The sequence below is a fragment of the Oncorhynchus nerka genome, linkage group LG6 (assembly GCF_034236695.1).
Source record: "Oncorhynchus nerka isolate Pitt River linkage group LG6, Oner_Uvic_2.0, whole genome shotgun sequence".
Classification (NCBI taxonomy): Eukaryota; Metazoa; Chordata; class Actinopteri; order Salmoniformes; family Salmonidae; genus Oncorhynchus; species Oncorhynchus nerka.
This window is the reverse complement of record NC_088401.1, coordinates 61,642,074-61,664,103: the sequence shown is the minus strand read 5'-3', so window position 1 is coordinate 61,664,103 and position 22,030 is coordinate 61,642,074. Positions and strand designations below refer to the sequence as shown.

The 22,030-nt window shown below is 39.5% G+C and overlaps 1 protein-coding gene across 3 annotated transcripts in view; it reads right to left on the bottom strand.

Moving 5' to 3' along the window:
- Positions 1 to 229: 229 nt before the first annotated feature.
- Positions 230 to 22,030, bottom strand: part of LOC115130802 (pituitary homeobox 2-like) — a 58,135-nt gene continuing 36,334 nt past the window's right edge. The window contains exons 1-4 of one of the 3 annotated variants that reach the window (XM_029662255.2): positions 11,701 to 12,138; positions 8,938 to 9,006; positions 4,018 to 4,220; positions 230 to 2,704 (exon numbers count right to left, since the gene is read on the bottom strand). In XM_029662255.2, the coding sequence (XP_029518115.1) occupies positions 2,141 to 2,704; positions 4,018 to 4,220; positions 8,938 to 8,983 (813 nt within the window). In that variant the 5' untranslated portion in view covers positions 8,984 to 9,006; positions 11,701 to 12,138 and the 3' untranslated portion in view covers positions 230 to 2,140. Of the gene's footprint in view, positions 2,705 to 4,017; positions 4,221 to 4,917; positions 5,844 to 8,937; positions 9,007 to 11,700; positions 12,139 to 22,030 lie in introns of those variants that run through there. The other 2 variants (XM_065019759.1, XM_029662254.2) reach the window with 2 other exon arrangements.

Genomic DNA, 22,030 nt, shown 5'->3' with positions numbered 1-22,030 from the left:
TTGTCAGCCTAATATTGCTCCATGTTACCGACTCCATCAAACTCGAGCGGATCTGAAATTCAAAATGTACTGCCTCCAGGTCTTTAAGAAACATTTTTAGGGGGGCTCTTTTTATGGAAAAGGTTTGTTTGGTGTAGCCTAGGTGCTCCAGCTGGTGGATGCTGCTATAAGGGAAGAAAAAAAATCAGACCAGTATTTCTTTCATGTTATGTTATATTTGATGAGCCTCAACGCGCATTAATATGTGCTAATAAAATAGTGATTGACTTTCGCTACAGCACAACTAAATTAGGTCAATTATTGTTTCAAACATTGTATGGGCATAATGAATAACACATTATCAAATGAACAAGGGGTCACCTGCAAATATGAAATAATTCTGTGTGGCCAACAGTGGTAACTCTTCCATTTTTCATCAGCGCTCTACAATGATCTCAAGCTCTGCGCTGACATTAGACCACAAGTCTCAGCCTCCCCCGTCCCCGAGCTACATACCTTTCTTTGTTTGTTCAAACTTGTGAATTATATTTTCTCGGTGCCTTGTAGTTGTTTTGATTTTCTATAAACGCACTGGTGCATTTGATAACGGACCACAGCATATTGTAAACAGGACTGTATAGACAAAACTACAATGCCGGAACGAACATGTCAACACAATGCGTAAAAGAAGGTGCATGGGCTCTCTGGAAAAAATAGTAGGCCACATTTAAAAATGTTTAATGTACTATTCAGCCAAGTATAACATTGTTATTATCGGAGTCATAGTTAGCCAATTGTTATTGATATTATGATTGGTGTTGTTATCTTATTGAAAAGACAGATTGTTGTAGATCTGCACAACAAATATAGCAAAAGTGAAAATATTTACAATATGAACATCTACGCCCAGAACACGACGCCATAGGCCTGTCATATAGCCTATATCTCAATAGGCTAGAGAATAGTTTTGCAATAGTTAATCGTTGTGTTTATGAGAGATTTGTAGAACATTGCACAAATCAAAATAAAAACAAGATGCTAACATTGTATTGGTATTATTGATTATTTTGTGATATAGAATGTTATGTAAGTCTATAATCACTTTCCACTGCATCAAGAGGCGCATCTTAAACTTCCAGTGCTGCTCATTGTTTGGCTATATATATATAGCACTCGTGATTATTATGTCAGAAGGTAATGAGCTCGGGCCTTTGTTGTGTGGTCCAATTCCAGTTTGTTGATTCCAGTGTTATTTCAAGCACCAGTGATCACTCCGGGCCCTTGGCTAAAAAGCAGACATGTATTCAGCAGTTAATCTGGCGGGGCATCTCGCCCTCTCCACCCGTGCATCTCCCTGCGTCTCGATTCATATGTGTATTGGAGAGGGCCATTGTTTTCGCTTTAGATTAGTAGGCCTGGTAGCTCGCATAATCGAACCCCGATAGACACACTGTCATTCCCTGCACTATAGACTCGACAAAACTCACACTAACACTTTGATCAGCACAAAAATCCTCAACAAAACGTTTTGAACAATATATTTACTTCCATTAAATAAAACACAATAGTTTATTTATTTTTTTGTTGAAAAAAAACGAAACAAAATTCCGTACTAAATAGTATACACAGAGCAAAACCAATTTAATTTCGCAGGAACATTTGATGCGTCTTTTTATACGCACGATTGCTACTCTAAATCGATATTCACACAGACATTTAATAATAAATTTATAATATGTTAGAAACACACAACTGGTGCGTTTAGTATGTACATTCCCTTGTTTGCAAGCAAAACATTATTCCTTTAGGGTTTTCACATGCTTTGTTAAATTTAACCTTGAGAAAACTGGAGAGCAACAGCATTCGCCTCAATAAACTGGAGATGATATTTCGATATATATACAACCTTTCAGTCAATTAACGTCCAAAATTAGAAACCTCAAAATAAACAAGCGTGGAAAGTAAAGTATCATACATTCTCCACTCGCCGGTGTAGAACAAAATACTAATTAGGATAAAATTTAAAAAAAGCCTAATTACTTCCGTTTAAGTTTGAAACTCCATCGCGGGTTTCGGTGGTTTAGTATTCTAGTGCCCTTCTGAAAACAAAAAAGAAGTAGTCTCTCGTTCCTCTGACTGGGGCTCGTGAAATTCTCAGGTATTACACTGGTCTATCCACGGCGTACTGGCACGCGCTCAGATTTGAGCCTGGATTCTGAACACTGGTGTATCCAAAACTCGAGTGCTGCTTGGCTTTCAGTCTCAGGCTTGCCAGACTGGAGTTACAAGTGTCCCTGTACACATAAGGAGGGGTCGGCGGGGCGTACGGGCAGGTTGGCGTGGGAACTCCCGAATTCAGAGAGGGGTTGCTAAGGTTGTTTAAATTATTGAGGCTGTTGAGGCTCGAACCGGGCACGCCAGTAACCGAGGACGGCACCATACTGGAAGTCATGCTCATTGAAGAGATGGAGTTGGGCGGGGAGAACATCGTCTGCGATGACAAAGGATTGACGTTCATGGAATTGAAAAAAGGGAAGCTTTTGGTGGACAAGGAGGCCGAAGTTAGCCCTTTGGCGGCCCAGTTGTTGTATGTGTAGCTGGGGTACATGTCTTCATAGGGCTGCATAAGTCCATTGAACTGAGGACCGAAGCCGTTCTTGCATAGCTCGGCTTGCTGGTTTCTTTCCCTTTTCCTCCATTTTGCTCGCCGGTTCTTGAACCACACCTATGACAAAGACAAATATGAGTTCAGAATTTAATAATAGGCTATTAATGCAATATGAAGGCGGCCCCATGTGCTTTATTTTATAGCCAACAGGCCAACATAAGAATATTAGGACTTGTTGGCTATCCTGTGCAATTCACAAAAATGTAATTGATGGGTATCCTAATTGGTCTGCAAGGAACCAGATGTGGTATTCATGTGTGGCCTTCTGGTGTGTCTTAAGTCAAAATCAGACATACAACTGTAAATCAATTAAATTAATTTCTCACAAATGACAAATGTCGACCTTACCAATTTGCAAAATAATATAAATATACAACTCAATTGTTATTGTTGTTAACACAGGCTTTGCAAAATAATATAAATATACAACAAAATTATTAGTATTGTTAACACAGGCTATGCCAAAAATATAGTTATTCTCAAACGTTTAAATAATTTACATAATCCCCCCAAAAAACGATTGTAAAAGCGCAACGCTATTTGTGATAACAATAGTATGTTGGATTGCAACTCTACCAGGCCCAATTGAGCCACTTTCTCTCGTGCAGAGCAATCTGGGTTGATTCCAATAGAATCCCAATACACATCCATCGTTCCTAACTGTCGTTGGACCATCTTAATGTGGTGTCTGAAGATGTGTATTCCTCCATAGGCGGAGACAAACACGTTAGTAGCTTTAGTTATACAACACGAGAATGACAAACGCAAAATACAAGCTTTGCACCTCATTCAAACGAACATAGTAACAAGATTGGTATCTGTCAGCCATTAATGTCAATAGTTCTAACAACTAACAAGTTAATTAGCCTGTAATGATGCTTTGTTTTTCTAAAACAACTAATAACAGCCTAATTATCTAGTTATCAGCAATGTCAGATATCTAACAAAACTGTGATATTATAGCCTAAATATAGTAAATGTGTGAAATTGCTATATTTAATACATTTCCATTTTATCCACTGCAGAGATATTGACAGTAAAATCGTACTGTTGTACAGGGAAAAATATACCAGTAAAGTAGGTAGACGGCCTATCATTAGACATTTTCTAAATAACAATGCATTATAGGCGTAGCCATCTAATGTATGGTATTTTACTATGTTGTGACATTATAACTGACTCATATCATTGCAAAGAATAACCAGTCATGCTATTTTATTTCCCTAAGACAACATGTTCTGGAGGTGAGTAATTATGCGTGCCCAAATTCCCTGCGTAATAATTGACATCCTTGCCTCGACTCCATATATGAGTGGCACAAATAACCTGAAATTATACACATGAATGGTGTTCGTTCTCAAGGGCCTTACCCTGACGCGGGCCTCTGTGAGGTTGGTCCACACGGCTATCTCCTCTCTTGTAGACATGTCCGGATAGCGATTCCTCTGGAACGTGGCCTCCAGTTCCTGTAGCTGCTGGCTTGTGAAGTGAGTCCTCTGTCGCCGCTGTCGCTTCTTTTTAGAAGGATCATCTGAAGAGTCGTCAGTTTTGCTCTGGCCCTTCGAGTCTTTCTCTGTTGAAACAGTGAACAAAATACTAAATGAGTAATTGTCGGGTCGGTCACAGGCGTGAAGTAGCCTATCCTGGGTGGTATTATAAGAGGTATCCTCATAAAATTGGAACCCATTTTAAAACCTTTGGATCAAATGTTACTCTCATAATTAAACTACTAATAATGTAACGATTCCTTATTTAAAGCATGTAGGCTACATGAAAATGAGTTAAAAAGCCTACAACGTGACTCCAAAACAATGTCAGTATGCACAATGGTAATACTACACAAATGGTATTTAAAAACGTTTCTAGATTTTGTAATTCATCGAATATAGGTTTACATTTTTAAAAATGTAACCGTTTTATTACAATTATTACACTTACAAAAATATGCGTGAAGACATGAAACATTTCGAGAAAAATATATATAAATTCACCAGAGTCAAAGGTGGTTATGAAAGTAACGACAGCGTCACGTTCCCTGACACTTATGGACACAAATAAATCAATTACTGGCGCAATCACAATATCTGCATAGTCAAAAAGAGAGTGATCCTCTGTCTGATATACATAAACTAATAACGTCCTCGGTCTCAAACTGCTTTTGTTGAGAGAGGCTGTAGAGAGACATCTTGTTTCCTATCATCAGAAAAGCGGCCATCCATCCTCAAAAAGCCATGTGCTGACAGTAGTCTGCACCACGGGATGATTCTTACCTACGGACTCCGGACTGGAGGTGTCTGATACTGTGTGCACCTCTAACCGGTGTTTGGAGTCCACAGACCGCTGCAACGGCTGCAGACTAGAGGCCATTGCTAGTGCTGTGTGGTGCGTGGAGGAGAGTTTAGTCCCGGTTAGGTGGTGGTGGTGATGATGGTCCAAATTCAATGGATCCTTCATAGAGTTCATATGAATAGGATAGCGCGCAAAACTCGCTGTCAGAGGTGGATTACGTTCCCTCAGTGCAAGCAAAAAAAGAGAGACGTCCGACGGATAGAGAAAAGGGGGAATCAGTGGTGTTAAGATTCACAGCAACACGTCTCCTCTGGCAAATTAATGTTTAAAAAAAAGTTGTTTAAACTGCTTAAAATGTCTTTAGAAGAAACCCAGCATTATTCGCGTTGGATGAAAATGCAACGGCGTTTTGATTGAAGGAAGAGCAAATATGAATCTCGGGCTGATACTGTTAGCTGTGCGGAGTACCAGAGTGACAAGGGCAGGTAGGTGATATTAGATCCAGAGGCTAGGCACACTACGCCGCTCACTCTTCATTTCAGCTGTTCGCTGCGCTCTGGCTGTCCCACTGTGACTCTCTCCTACACCTTTGACGTCACCGAGAGCCCTCCCATTTGTTATACAGGCCGTCAACGTGGACATGACGGTTTGCCCAGCCAACCGGTGCGCGGAGAAATAAGAGACCTCTGCCAATCTGTTTATGCCGGGTAGAGTACGGTGCTTTTTTTTCTTTTTTAAAAAGCATGTAAAGAGAGACAGGAGGCACCGTGTAGTGTAGCTTACCCAAGACGAACCGAATGCCCATTTTGAACACTAACCCAACTAAGGCAATCATATCTAAAAATCAAATCAAACGAACAGCATGATGCATTTATTTGGTCAAATTTGGCCTATTCATTGCGTTCTTGCTAATCTTCTTCTTCTTCCCATTGAAGAAACGAAGCAATAAAGATGACCTGATGAACTGACCTTTCCATTAACAGTCAGCTACCTCTAAGCAAGGCGCACAAGAGCAACGCTACAGTATGTCTAAGATGGGGATATGGTGATGCGCTGACCCCATGCAGGGCCCAGTTCACAGAACTGATGTTGTCACTTTCAAGTTGTTGCCCATCTGGATTACCAGATAAATGATGACCAGATAAATCAACCACATAAGAAGTAAAGTGACACAATCTAGTCACACATATATCCTAATTTGTCACCAATTGGGTAAAAGTTAAATGGCCTTGGTTTAGGCAATAAGTAACCATTTCATTCTAGCTCGTCAAAATGACGCAGTTTATCTCGGTCCTTAGCCGATATCCTGTACGTTTGGACCTCTCAGCGGTTCTCAGGGAGTCGACTTGTAGTGGTTTTTAATCTGATAAGACTCTCATTTGCCTAAGAATTTGGTATAAGGACTTTTAATGACTTAGAGCTGATTTCCCATTGCATTTTCGCTAATTCCCTCAAGATCATGACGCGTAAAAATAAAGTAAACATATGTCCAGTATCCTAGCAGATAAATGGCCTATGCTTGGAGGATATTCTCTAATCAGGCTTTTGACAGCAGTTACATGTGACCACTATACTTCCCCTTAGGCCTTTGTGTTAACATTGTAAATGCAAACAACATTAAAATCTTCATTCATGCAACACTATACACAATAATTTGGAAGAAAACGTTGGCAGTCCCCACAAGTCAGATAATATATTAATGGATAATATACTATTATTTATGAATGCATTTATATTATTAATTAATAATAATATAAATAATTATAATTATAATATCACACAAATTATGAATAATTTGAGTTGATTAAAAAAATAAAAAATTGTTGCATGATTTCTTGATAAGGCTATAGGCCGGCATGTAAACTGCTGAATATTTAGCCATCACGCGTCTTTTCACCCCATTCTCGTAGATATCAGGATATGGGCTACTAATACGTTATTGAGCTAATCCCGTGAAAGCCCTTGATATACACGTTATTTGCACTCTTGTGGGAGAGCTGCCCGCGGATCATGGAGGAAGGTAGCGAGAGCTGTTGAAACCAAGAGTATGATTATTCCTCCATCCTCCCTCCTTATAAAAAATAATTTCGTGTTGTGTGTTTAGCCACCCCACTGTAGGTACATATGTAGCTGGCCGATAATATATGCAATCCTTGAATGAAGATGTGAATTTAGCCTGCATGTCTTCCGTTCATCATTTATTTCTTCAGTTTATTTGAGGATTCTCTGGAATGCCGATCCATGCACCCCTGTCAGGCATATCAGGTGGATTTTATTTGTTTAAATCTCCCTGATATGCGATTAATGTGGGGTCTAATGCTTCATGATCTAAATGGTGACTCATTTTATTTGAACGTGACATAGGCCTAAAGCATTCACCTGCAGTCTGCGTGTTGGCGAGGATTCTGAGAATTGATTTATGTTGACTGATTTATGTCTTTTAATAGGCAAAAATAATAATACTAATCATTTCAAAAGAAAAACATGTAAATGGCATAACAGTCCAAAGGTTTTGTGTAGGCTATGCAAGCAAGTGATTGCTCAATTATTTTCTGAAAGTAATACTAGACTTGCAGTGGATTATCGGTTTCCTCTTCTGTTTTACCTTCAGAATGCTTTATCTCTCTTCCGCGGATTACCGCGCGCGAAACGCCATAGAGGGCCATTAATTAGTAATTCAGTCAATATAAGGGAGACGACAAGGCTTTTTACATAAGATTAAGGGGACATCAGATTCCCCCATTAGTATATTCCTCCTCACGAATAAGCTTTCATTATACATTTAGTTTTCCCTGGAGTCAATCTATCAAGACCTGCATATATTAAGGCTGGTGTAAAACAGTTGAAAGGGGATCCCAATAATCAGGTCGCTCGAGTGTCTCTTCACTCCGGTGCCTACATTTGCAAGCCTCGTTGGCTCATCATTGCATTACCTCAAATAATTATGTTTTCTATTTATCTTATTACTGTTAATCAATGAGTGATCATAACGCCGTCCTTGCTCAAGTTGCTGCTATGGAGCAAAGTAGGCTCACGGGATGATGCGTGCTTTGTCACTTGATTAGATCCAATATAGCATGAACGAAAAGAAAATGAGCTAAATTAAGAGTTGACAAACTGGTCATTCGTTTAGCACTTAAACAATATTCGTTTTATGTCATTCCCTGAAAACAAAATCAATTAAATCCACTCCAACATTATTGACATGGCCCAGACGAAATAAACGGTATTTTTCGTTAATGCATTTTATACTCATACGTACAATAGCAGTTTTTGTTTATGTGCATATTTCTGTGTATGCATTTAAAATGCGTCATCATATTCTGGCATAGGCTAACTGATATGGGCCACAACTTGGTGTAAGATACATTAATTCAGCATGGATATCCACGCGAGTGCAATATCAATTTACAGCTACTGTAAGTTTCAATGGGAGTCTCATAAAAATAAGAGTTCCTTATAGGCTAATTTAATAAATACAATTAGATAGCCTGTCATTCATAGGCCACGGATCGGCTATTAGACTACTTAATACGTCAAATGAAGAAAACAGACAACATGACAACAAAGAAAAGTAGTCCATATATAGTGTTGCGAGTCATTTGTAACCTCTGGCATGTTTAACAAAACCTGGGTGTATGAAGATAGAATTTATGCTTAGGCCTTTTCCAGTCGCCCGCTACTGCACATCCATACCCAGCCACCAGGTGCCACTCTAAGACAGTATAAGACCACCTTTCCATATTAACTAGACTAAAGCGCATTTAGGCCTAGACAGGTTTCTGACATTTTGGGAACGAAGAAGTAGGCCTTTGTGACAAAAAGTAACAATTAAAGAAGAGAAATGCATCGTATTTCCTGCTATGCAACGGAAACAAAACGCGAAATTATGCTGCTATAAACTCAGCATCTGACTCAGCATCTGTTTACTGCAGTGTGCGAAAAGAATGTCACGTTGAAGTGTGGTGATGGTGCGTCAAGAGTTACACATAGATACTCACCTATTTGTGCACAAGTTGATGCAAGTTTGCGGCAGTGGGAGTCCATTGTTGCAATTAGAATAACGGCTTCTGGAAAAGAGAGGGACTGGATGTATTATGAGAATGCTGAAAATGTTGCATCGATTACACACTACCTTGTGTGCTCCAAAGAAATCACACAATTATTATTAATTTACAGTCAATACATTGTAGTACAGGACCAAACACAATTCTCACCTATATGTTTTCATAATGGTTAATATATGACGCTATACACAATTTTCCTCAAGTTTCCTCACATATCCAACGTTTGAATAGGCCCCATTACTTAAACTGCTCTTCAAATGTGAGGCCCATGCAGTCCCACAGAAAAGCAGTGCAACTGTACTCTGTGACGGGGTTGGCGTAAATTGTGCCAGGCAGCATGCAGCAGTTTGGGGCGCTGGAAGTTGAGTGAATCCGCAGTAAAATCACGGGATTAATGGCTGATTGAGATGTCTGTCGGTGGGATATTACAAAATTCATTATCGCAGCTCCATACTAACTCGATATGAAGTAACACAGATGGGATTTCATTAGACCAGACTTCCGACTGTTTGCTTATGATAATTTAAGATGGGAAATTTGCATGCAATCATGCTGTTAACCGTTTTCCCCCTTCATTATTTTTCTCTCTGGACCCGCCTGCGCGGCACGGATCTCCTACTCGCCTCACCTGCTTTATAGCATACATCTGTGATTTTATTCAAAAGGGTGATAAATTGGAGGTTAGTTTTCCCATGGCGTGTACCTGCTAACCCTGGTTTGAGTGGAGCAGGTTCTCGTGTATTCCGCCGTAAAATGAAAGATGGGGTGTCAGGTTGCAAGGTGCAAGGTTATTGCAAATCCCTCGTGTTATCTAATCAGCCGCAGAAATACGATTTCATTCATATTTCAGCAGGCTCCCCTTAACCCCTTCTCTTTACAACTGGTTTGGAAATGACATTGACGGGGAATAGCCGTTTCAAAGAAGCCACATAGAAATGTCGAAAATATTCACTTGAATTTGAAAGTTCCTGTTTAAGTTTTGGGCGAATAAAATTACATGGCCACAAAAAGGAGCAGTAGCCTTGTATGCACATAGGCCTGTGTGAGAAATGTTAGAAGTTCAATTGATCATATTAATTGGATTCATGTTACTTAAAAGAAGAAGTAATAATTCAATTAATATTGCACGATTAGGAGGTAAATGTACATGTTTGTAGAAGTTTACTTTAACTCCAATTTAACTTGCAAGCATAGTTAATACATACTATACATTACTTTGCAAGTCTCTCATTATAACCATTGTACTACTACTACTACTAGGCCTACTACTACTACTACTAGGTCTACTACTAGGTCTACTACTACTACTACTACTACTACTACTACTATACTAATACTAGGCCTAATACTACTACTACTACTAGGTCTACTATTACTACTAGGCCTACTACTACTACTACTACTACTAGGTCTACTAGTACTACTAGGCCTACTACTACTACTACTACTACTACTACTACTACTACTACTACTACTAATACTACTACTATTACTACTGCTACTTCTGCTACTACTTTTGCTGCAACTACTCCTATGATTACTACTGCTACTACTACTACTGCTGCTACTATTACCACTGATCCTACTATTACTACTACTACTCCTACTCCTCCTACTACTACTACTGCTGCTACTACTACTACTACTACTACTACTATTGCTACTAGTACAACAACAACAACTACTACCAGTTCTACTACTACTACTACTACTACTACTATTACTACTACTGCTACTACAACAACAACAACAACAACAACAACAACAACTACTACTACTACTACTACTAATACTAGGCCTACTACAAGGCCTACTACTACTAGTTCTACTACTACACTACTACTACTACTATTACTACTACTGCTACTACTGGTACTAATACTATTTCTACTGCTACTACTACTGCTACTGCTACTAGGCCTACTGTATTATTACCACTTGTAAAAAATATTGATAATAATAATAATAATAATTAGGTCAATTTAAATGTGTGTATTGTGACACCATGCATGTCTAATTATGTTTGTCCTAAATCAAAACATTCGGTCTATATTCGTTGATTAGCCTAGTCATACGCCTAAATGATCAGTATTGGTCTATATCATCATTAATGTGCCTTTTACTGGTGTAAAATATTTTGAGGGTGTTACTATAATCGACATATAATATAAATAGCCTATATTATATTTATTTCAATCGGATACATGGCCAGTTTGAGATTAAGAATGCAATCACAGCAATATACGCAACGCAACTGATGCGCAATCAGTCCATTAGCCCACAACCAATTGTTGAATCAGAAGCGATATTTGAAGGTTCGATGTATGCTTCTTTATTTCTTTGGTTTGCACAATTTCCTTCAAAACACGAACAACCCCAGTCCAGCCTGTCTGCATTAAGAAAATTAAAAAAAATAAAAAACGTGTTTTTGCATTAGGCTAATTAGAGGCGCAAGACCATGAAGTCCAGTCCATTCCATGTTCAATTCAGTGCTAACGATACATCATTATCATCTGGCGGACTTGTAAGGTGAAACCTGCCACGAACTCACTTATCATGTCCCTTCATGTTACTGCGGTGCTGATGAAATTCACATCAGACTTTCCCAGATTACGACGAAAAGGCTAACCCGAGGTGGAACGAATTATTTCACTTGCATTAACTCACATCTCCGCAAAGTGTAGCCTCAGCACTTACCAGTGGTCGAAGACGCCGGCGCTTGAAGTCCTTTCCTGTTTTATTCTTGTCTGGTTAAGAGGTAAATTCCACACCGATGGGTCCGCTTCTCACCTTTCAGATAAGAACCGGAGACAGCGAAGTTCCAGGTCCAAAATATGAAAGTTGCTGTCTGCCTCCCGAAGGAAAAAGTCTCAGAGCTACTTAGATTTATTTTCTTCCCCGTTTATTGGATAAAAACTGAAGCCACATTACGATTTTATAACCATCTAGCTAACAGTGCGATTAAAAATGGTGAAGCAGGCGCTGTCACTTCAGTAGATAATTCTCTTCTTGGATCGTCCTCAGCCTTAACAACTTTTTTTCCCAGACAGTCACTGAAAGAGTGGCGCATTTTTTTCTCTCACTCTTGAGTTTTGAGACAGAGCGCGTGGGTGTGTGTCTGTATGAGTGTGTGTTCCTCAGTGGGTGTCTTTATCTGCGCCAGCGTGCATGTGTAGTTAAAGACAGTATAAACTTAGAAACACTCAATTCACAACCACAATGAAAAATAAAATAAACGAAATGTAACAGTATTGCATAAAACCTAATTAAAACAAATAGGTTACCCTTTGTATTTTCTTGTTTTTAGGCCTTCATTAATTAAGATAATATATCAAACATGGAATTAATTCACAGTGTATGTTTGCATAAGCAAATTGGCAATGACTACATATTTTTGACTCTATAATTCCGGTATAAAATAGCCTATACTATTTATATCTCTCAGTAAGATTAGGACATTTGAAGCCTATGTTCATTTTCATCACTGTTATTTCCAAGTCAATAATTTCTTTGCAGCCCACATAGGCTACAATACATTTGCTGGAAGAGAGTCTTATATATGTTGAAATTGACCAGAAACCAGTCGCTAAAGCTATATATTCATGAATTGATTACATTTACTAACCAGCATCACAACAATAAATCATAAAAGTAGACTAGAATTTAGTTGGCAGGTGCAAATATGAGAATTGTGAATGTTCATATCATGATAAAACAAATATCTGCCATTTGATACAGATTTACAGTGTCAGTGTAAATGACCATGTCTTAAATGTTAATTGAAAACATTTATATAATGTTTTGGCAGTTTAAAGTGAAATATTTTTTTGTGAGATTTTTGGTGTAACAGAGATAAACATTTATATAAATCTAGTTAGTAGGCCTACATGTTAGACTTATCGAATATTTTCTGCAGAAGCGAACAGCTGGCTGGGATGCAAATGCACTTTATAGATCCTTAAAATATAACTGATATTCCTTTCACATCTTAAATGAGCCAAGCAGACCGGATGTACATTTCACGTGCCTAATCCTTCTTTCACATTTTTAGTCATACTCTCATTAAACAAGGAATTAATGCACACAACCACATGGGAATTTCGCGGCAAAAGGGCACTGAAGCAAAACATGCACACGACAGAGGACTTGTATATCTTATGTTTTTCCCCACATTGCCCCTTTAATTGAATGATGCGCGCAGAATACCATTACGCATACTATTTAAAACACCTTCCTAACATGTAGGCCTTATAGTCTTGTGGGTAAATTATGCATTCGACGTGCATGTCTAATGAACTATTGTAAAGATATGATTTATACTGGTGCTATCATTTGCGTGTAAGGCAATCGGATTAGATCTATGGACACAGGAAATCAATTACCCTTATTTATGAGAGTTGCATCCCTGATTTTCTCTGCGCCCGGTCATAGGCATAACACATGTCTATAGCCTAGTTAAATAACAAGCACATTCGTAGGCTATTATGAATTAATACACGCGCAAGGTAGCCTGTAATGCAGATATAGCACTATATTTTCTGTTCTGCGACGCCTTATTTTAATATCAGGTCACAAAATGTTCTGAAGATGACCTATATACACCCATTATATTTGATCTCCGTGTGGGCCGCAGAATTCCTAAATCCCCCAACTCTGTTATCAAATATATCAACCTGGCATGCATCCCTTTGGTACATCACGCCCAACCCCGCCTGTCATATCAGAAGGGGGAAAAGTCTGCGTCTTGAGAGTCACGTTGTTCTATAACCGCGCTTACCTTCATCTGGAGAATAAAAACGAGAGCCTGCCTTCTCTTTTTCACGAAGAAAGGTGCAAAAGAATGCATGAAGTTCAGTCAAGTCTGCTTGCTGCTGGTGCTATGAAATCTTTTGCCTCGGGGGCAAACCGACGGGTTCTTTTCATTTCAAGCACTTATCGATTTGCTGTTGTCATCTTTGGCGACGCAGAAGGACACTTGAAAGAATTTCTGATGGGGCTGTGATGTGGGAAAGGAGGTGACCTGACCAAGTGCGCTCTCCTGATTCTTAACGAGCACATCATCTACTTGGCACACATTCAGCTGTCGACAGCAGTACAGTTAGACTTTTCAACTTTTTACTTGTGCATACTCCAACTTTTAGACATGACCCTATCCCTTTCATGTTTATGGATGTATTTGTTATTCCACGATATGAAAGTGTAGCCTAATGCAGCCACCATATAACCAAAGAGAGGGCAAATAATATGGGATTGACTATCAGTTGCTGAACTAATCAATCAACTCCATAGTCTATTCATTGTGAATATGGTATAATAAACATTGCATTGCAAATGGAATTTGTAAAAACCTGTGTCACATGCATGTGAGTGTTTTCTTGGTTGGATTTTTATATAGCCTACATCTACCTTTTTCTTCCTAAATTATTTATGGTTTGATGTATGTTACATTAGTAAATGCTTCATTGACTGTGTTGTGCCAGAGCAGGACAGTCCTCTCTCTCTCTCTCTCTCTCTCTCTCTCTCTCTCTCTAGGCCTTGTTGCTGTGAGCCCAATAACCAGATTGGTATGTGCGGTGGGGGGGGGTATAGGGGGTGAGTGATCACTGTGTATAGCACACATTTGTTATAGACCATTTATCACTGGTTCGTTTATCACTCACCTGTACTACATCAGTGGAGGCTGCTGAGGGCAGGACGACTCATAATAAAGTCTGTAATGGAGTCAATGGAGTGGTATCAACCCCATCAACGACATGGTTTCCATGTGTTTGATACCACTCCATTGACTCCATTCCAGCCACTATTATGATCCGTCCTCCCCTCCGCAGCCTCCACTGATACTCATGCACCAAAATCAGAAGAGTTGAGATATTGAACTATTTGGCATTGTATCACACATCTCCCTCTATTCAGCTCCATAGTGTCATTAATATTAAGCCCCTGACACAGTGTGTTATAAGTCTATTTCGAGAACACTTTATTTCATCAGACATGTAGGATAAATAGTTTGGCACATCCAATTATTTTTCGTATCCCAGTTTCTAGTCATTAAAGTCGAATCCAGCGTAGACCTTGAGGAATCAATTAAAGTATAGTTAAATTAGACTAAAAATACCTCAAAGCAGAACGTTGTGCAAATGTTTCTCACCTCCACCAATCAAATCTCTACATCACTATTATCAATACATTCCATTCCAGGAATGGACACACTTGTACATTTTTCATACCATCTCCCACCCCAAAACACTGGACTATGCATGATGACATCATATCGTCCACTATCAATCTGTCTTTCAGCATAAAATCTCTCTTTCAGTGGCAGGCTTTTGTAATGTGGACGTGAAGTCGATTTCTCAGGAGTGTACGTCTGCCTGAGACACTGGTCTGCCTCGTTTTCTGCATCAGCCCTCAAACCCACATGTGATTGTCGCCGAACGTAATGTCTGGCTGGCACTCTGTGGCCATGTAATAAAATTTGGAGTCAAATGATGTTTCCAAGGCCACAAATCTTGTCTTGAAACAAATCAGTTTATGTACTGCTAATATGTTAGAAAGTAATGGCTTGGAAATCAGCTTAATTTACCATCGCTACATTTGAGCGAGGAGGAAAGGGAGGGAGAAGAGAGAGAGAAATAGGAAGAGAGAGTAAGAGAGAGAAAGAGATAGAGGTAGGGAGAGAGAGACACAGGGAGAGAGAAAGATTAGAAATTCACTACTACAAACGTCTTCAATGGAAAAAACATGTATTTCAACTGGCCCAGCATTATTCCAAGTCAAATTAATCAGAAGAAGCTGCCTGTAAATTAACTAAATTAAAAGGGTGACTCCTGGATAGCTCTTGAGCTTGTTGAATGGCTTTCCGCCTGATCCTTATTATATCCAAGCTGTGTCTCAACACCCAGTGGGAAAGATGCAGCATGACAGTAGGCTAGGCTATTAGTACAGTCCAGCTAAACATGAGTCTGTGGTTTGAATTTAAAAGAGCTGGCACATATAATGACTTACATGGTTGCTTGCACTCCCCCTTGCCTACCAACGAATGCAGTGTATATTTAAAAAGTACTCAGATGTTTGCCTATACTATCTTCTTTGTAATTATCCTAGCCTTGAGTTCCCAAAGAAAATGCACCGCTGATGTCATGGTGGTTTTGGCCTTTGACTGCTCTAATATGAATCTCATACATTACAACGGCTTCCAATGAGAAAGGATTAGTTTGAATTAAACTTGGGCCCACGTTGACACGTGAACAAATATTCTGTTGTCATTTCTGGTCAGATTTAACAGGCATGTCTGTATTCTTATTGACTTAAGACATGACATTGCTATGGTCAGAGGTGATTTAAAATGTTCCAGAGAACAACAAAGAATCCCCCAGGGAAGTCAACCCACGCTCATATAGAACACAATGCAACCTTTTTTTAATACGAGTGCCAAGATCCCACAATCAGTCTTGCAAAATATTGACGGACACATAGATAAGGGCACGCGGATGCATGCGGATCTTAATCACAGATGCAAGGGGACCAATAAATTGCTCAAGCAGTTCGCTGATCAATTCCACACAACAAAAAAATCTATTGCGAACTGCCACTAACCTGCCGAAGGGGAAATTGGCCAAGAATGAAATTGGTGTAATAAAAAGACCATGATACTTCCATCTTGTCAATAACATGTAAAACAGATCGGCTACACGCTAACTCCCCTGACCATGTACCTCAGGTGTATCGCAGGTCGCAATCGGAATCAGCTTAGCCATAATTGGTCTACTGAGGCAGAGAGAGAGTATGACTGTAAGGGAAAGAGTGAGAGATATAGAGATAGATGTTGATAGTAGAAGAGGAGAGGGGAAGAGATGGAGAGATAAAGGTGGTAGATAAAGATAGAAAGAATGAGGGATAAAGAGCATGAGGAAGAGGGAGAGCGATTGTGCTAAGGACCTGGGCCCGTTTGCATAAAACATCTTAAGTGTTTCCTTTAAAGATTTCCCCGAATAAATAATTTCCCCTTACCTAAGGAAATTTAAGGGTGCTGCATAGAGCCCCTCAAACATTTTCCTTAGGTAAGTGCATAATTTAAGGGGTTTTAGGGTAGTTTGAATGCATACTGTAGATGTGGTAAAGAGGTCAATCGATCTCAACCAAAACAATGGGGTTGCCATGGAAACACGTGGAGGAAAGGGCCATGGGGGAAAGATCCCGAGTCTTGTCATTGCCCCCCAGCAGCATTAGCCTACATGTAGGCTATTGTTTATGCGTATTTCACACTATGTTAAGGTAAACATCTGAGTATAATGCTTGTATGGATGTCAACCCCAACACATGTTCATGTCATTCTTACCAATCAACTGCATTACAGGTAAACACGAATTTGATTACCGCCACCGATTTCTGTATGCTAGCTATGCTAACAAGTTTATACGAACGGGAGTAGGCATTTAGCAGTCACATCTTCTAAACTTGAAAACTAATAACTTCTACATGTCTGCATTCCATTGACTCCTTCACCACATCTATGTATGGCAGAAAGAGTCTCTGGTTATCATGTAGATTGACTGAACATCTTATCATACAGACAGCATTTTGGGGGATCGCAAAATAGAACTTCTGCATTCAAGACAGGAGAAACAAATAAATTCAGAAAATAATAAAACGCGCTTTGTTTAGTGACTTCTTCTCAACTTGTTTCTATTACTTTCTAGCACGTCAAGATATCTTAAAGAGCAAGCTAAGGTTAGCTGTGTAGCCATGGATTGTGCACCTTCCATTGTTTAGCTAAGTAGCTAGCTATCTATACACCTAGCTAGCTGGTTGATGTTTTACGATAAAGGCCTGATTGATGGAGTGCTGCAGTGATAGTTGTCCTTCTGGAAGGTTCTCTACAGAGGGAATCTGGAGCTCTGTCAGAGTGACCATCAGGTTCTTGGTCACCTCCCTGATCAAGGCCCTTCTCCCCCGATTGCTCTGTTTGGCCCGGCGGCCAGCTCTAGGAAGAGTCTTGGTGGTTCCAAACTTCTTCCATTTAAGAATGATAGAGGCCACTGTGTTTTTGGGGGCCTTCAATGCTGCAGACATTCCTTGGTACCCTTCCCCAGATCTGTGCCTCGACACAATCCTGTCTCTGAGCTCTTCAGACAATTCCTTCAATCTCAGAATGTTTTAAAATGTATTTAACTAGGCAAGTCAGTTAAGAACAAATTCTTATTTACGATGATGGACTACACCAGCCAAACCCAGACAACCATGGGCCAATTTTGCACCGCCCTCTGGGACTCCTGGATTCGAACCAGGGTGTCTGTAGTGACACCTCAAGCATGAGATGCAATGACATAGACCACTGTGCCACTTGGGAGCCCAGCTCATGGCTTGGTTTTTGCTCTGACATGCACTGTCAAATGTGGGACCTTATATAAATAGGTGTGTGTCTTTCCAAATCATGTCCAATCAATTGAATTTACCACAGGTGGACTCCAATCAAGTTGTAGAAACATCTTAAAGATGATCAATGGAAACACGATGCATCTGAGCTCAATTTCGAGTCTTATAACAAAGGGTCTGAATACTTATGTAAACAAGGTATTTCTGATTTTTATTTTTAATACATTTGCATACATTTAAAAAAAAATATGTTGTCACTTTGTCATTATGGGGTATTGTGTGTAGATTGATGACCAAAATGTTTAATTTAATACATTTTCGAATAAGTCTAACGTAACAAATTGTGGAAAAAGGGAAGTGGTCTGAATACTTCCTGAATGCACTGTAGCGAGGTATCTTTGGTCATGTGAAAGTGGCTCACTTTTTAGCCAGGTAAATGTCTATGTCAACGAATCCTTCAGAACTAACCTACTCAGAGGCTAACTCACTGCTAACTCCACTTACCCTGAATGAAATGACTGAGCCACGAGTTGAGGAAAAATTTTATCAGTTTCCCTGCCTCTTACAAAGATTGTGTCATCATCCCCTTAATTTGAGGAAGATGACTGACTAAATATTTTATTAATCTAATGTTTATTTGTGTTAAAAAACAATGATGTTAAAATATATCAAGGACCTCAGCCACCTGAGCCACGGCTTGTTCAACCCGCTACCATCTAGAAGGCGACAGTACAGGTAAATCAAAGTTGGGACAGAGAGACTGAAAAACAGCTTCTATCTCCGGGCAGTGTTGTAGTACTCTAGACCGGTCACGGACCCCATGTTGAGTGTCTTGGTCTTGTCTCCGTGTCAGATACATTTGTACTCAGTCTCGGACAGCGAGGACTCCTAATTTCTTCCCAAGACCAGCCGAGACCAGCTGAGTAAAAAACACGAATTAGCTTCCATTCAGTCAGCGCATAAAACCCCTTCGCCAGGCCAAATATTTATTGAAACCTTAATACAGTTTCTTAACAGCCTTTATATCTACTACAGATATGTTTGCACAGTGGTGAATCTATAGGCCTTCAATGTGTGACAGGTTAGTACAGCGGCGAACCTATAGGCCTTCAGTGTGTGACAGGTTCATGATTCTGAAAGGACAGCAACCGTAATACCATTGTGTAGGAGAGAGCACTTTATGTAAAACACAAATGGCCAGTGGTGTAGTGGAGGCTATATAAAGGTATAAACCGTCTACACACGTATTTTTCAGTGGGCATTGCCTATACTCACTTCTTAATCCCTACTGATGCATATCAAAGTAGTGTAGTGGAGGTATACGACTTATTCATTATGTAGTACAATAAAGATATCATGCACAAAGCAGCCTACACAATTGCAAAGCATGTGAAATATATTCACATGCACGCCACACACATAGCCTAGTTACAGCGGAATATCATCTGCAGGCAGCAAGAGTGTGCAGCTCTCGACTGGTTTTGGCATGGAGCAGCTCACAGAAGAATGTCATCGGTAGCCGGCTGGGTAGGAAAGACATTTTGACTTATGATATCTACCAGTAAATGCTAACTAAGGCAACAATGGGTATGCAAACCAGGTATTGAAAAAGTTTAGTCCAAAGTGTTGGTTAGTGAGCTATTTCTGATCCGCAATTGTCATCATGCACTGTTTGCATCAGGGGTGTAGACATGGATGGGCCTGGGTGGACTGAGGCACACCCACTGGGGAGTCATGCCCTGACAGGCACACCCAATCAGATTGATGTTCTATAAAAAAAATGTAATTTTGAGAGTGAAAATCACCTTTGGCAGCGATGACAGCTGTCATTCTTTTGGGTAACTCTCTAAGAGCTTTGCACACCTAGATTGTACAGTATTTGCACATTAATTAAAACATTCTTCAAGCTTTGTCAAATTGGATGTTGATAATTGCTAGATAGACATTTTCAAGTCTTGCCATAGATATTCAAGCAGATTTAACTGTAACTAGGCCACTCAGGAATATTCAATGTCATCTTGGTAAGCAACTCCAGTGTATATTTGGCCTTGTGTTCTAGGTTATTGTCCTGTTAAAAGATGGATTTGTCTCCCAGTGTCTGTTGGAAAGCAATCTATACCAGGTTGTCCTCTAGGTTTTAGCCTGTGCTTAGCTCTATTACGTTTCTTTTTATCCTAAAACACTCCCTAGTCCTTGCCGATGACAAGCATACCCATAACATGATGCGTCCACCACCATGCTTGAAAATATGAAGGGTGGTACTCAGTGATTCTAAACATTAAGCTTTGCATTCAAGACATAACGTGCATTTCTTTGCTGCATTATTTGCTGTTTTACTTAAGTGCCTTATCGCAAACAGGATTCAAGTTTTGGAATATTTCTTATTCTGTACAGGCTTCCTTCTTTTCACTCTGTCAATTAGGTTAGTATTGTGGAGTAATTACAAGGTTGTTGACCAAGCCTCAGTTTTCTCCCATCACAGCCATTAAACTCTGTAACTGCTTCAAAGTCACCATTGGCCTCATTGTGAAATCCTTTAGTTGTTTTCTACCTCTTCGGCAACTAAGTTAGGAAGGACACCTGTATCGTTGCAGTGATTGGGCATATTGATACACCATCTAAAGTGTAATTAATAACTACACCATGCTCAAAGTGATATTCAATGTCTGTATTTGTTTATTTTACCCATCTACCAATAGGTGTCGAGGGACCTTACATAGTGTATGTGTGGGGTACAGAGAGGAGGTAGTCATTCAAAAATCATCTTAAATACTATTATTGCACACATAGTGAGTCCTTACAACTTATTATGTGACTTGTTCTGCAAATTTTTACTCCTTAACTTATTTAGGCTTGCCATAACAAAGGGGTTTGAATACTTATTGAATACTTGTTCATTTTTTATGAATTCATTTTTTTTTAAATCCAATTTGACATTATGGGATATTGTGTGAAGGCCATTGATAACAAATCTCAATTTAATCCATATTAAATTCATGCTTTAACAGAACAAAATGTGGAAAAAGTCAAGGGGGGTGAGTACTTTCAGAAGGCACTGTAGTCATTGAAAACAGGACAATTTAACAATGTTTACATCATGTTTTACTCACTTCATATGTATTCTAGTTAAGGCTCATCCTATATAACTTCTACACCTTTTCTGTCCATATACTGTCCATAATGTCTATATACACCATCATCTTCAGTACATACAGTATACACTGAGTGTACAAAACATTAGGAACACCTTCCTAATATTGAGTTGCACCCCCTTTTGCCCTCAGAACATCCTCAATTTGTTGGGGGTATGGACTCTACAAGGTGTCACAAGCATTCCACAGGGATGCTGGCCCATGTTGACTCCAATGCTTCCCTCAGTTGTGTCAAGTTGGTTTGATGTCCTTTGGGTAGTGGACCATTCTTGACACACACGGGAAACTGTTGAGCGTGAAAAACCCAGCAACATTGCAGTTCTTGACACACTCAAACTGGTGCACCTGGGACCTACTACCATACCCTGTTCAAAGGCACTTAATATTTTGTCTTGCCCATTCACCCTCTGAATGGTATACATACACAATCCATGTCTCAATTGTCTCAAAGCTTAAAGATCCTTCTTTAACCCGTCTCCTCCCCTTCATCTACACTGATT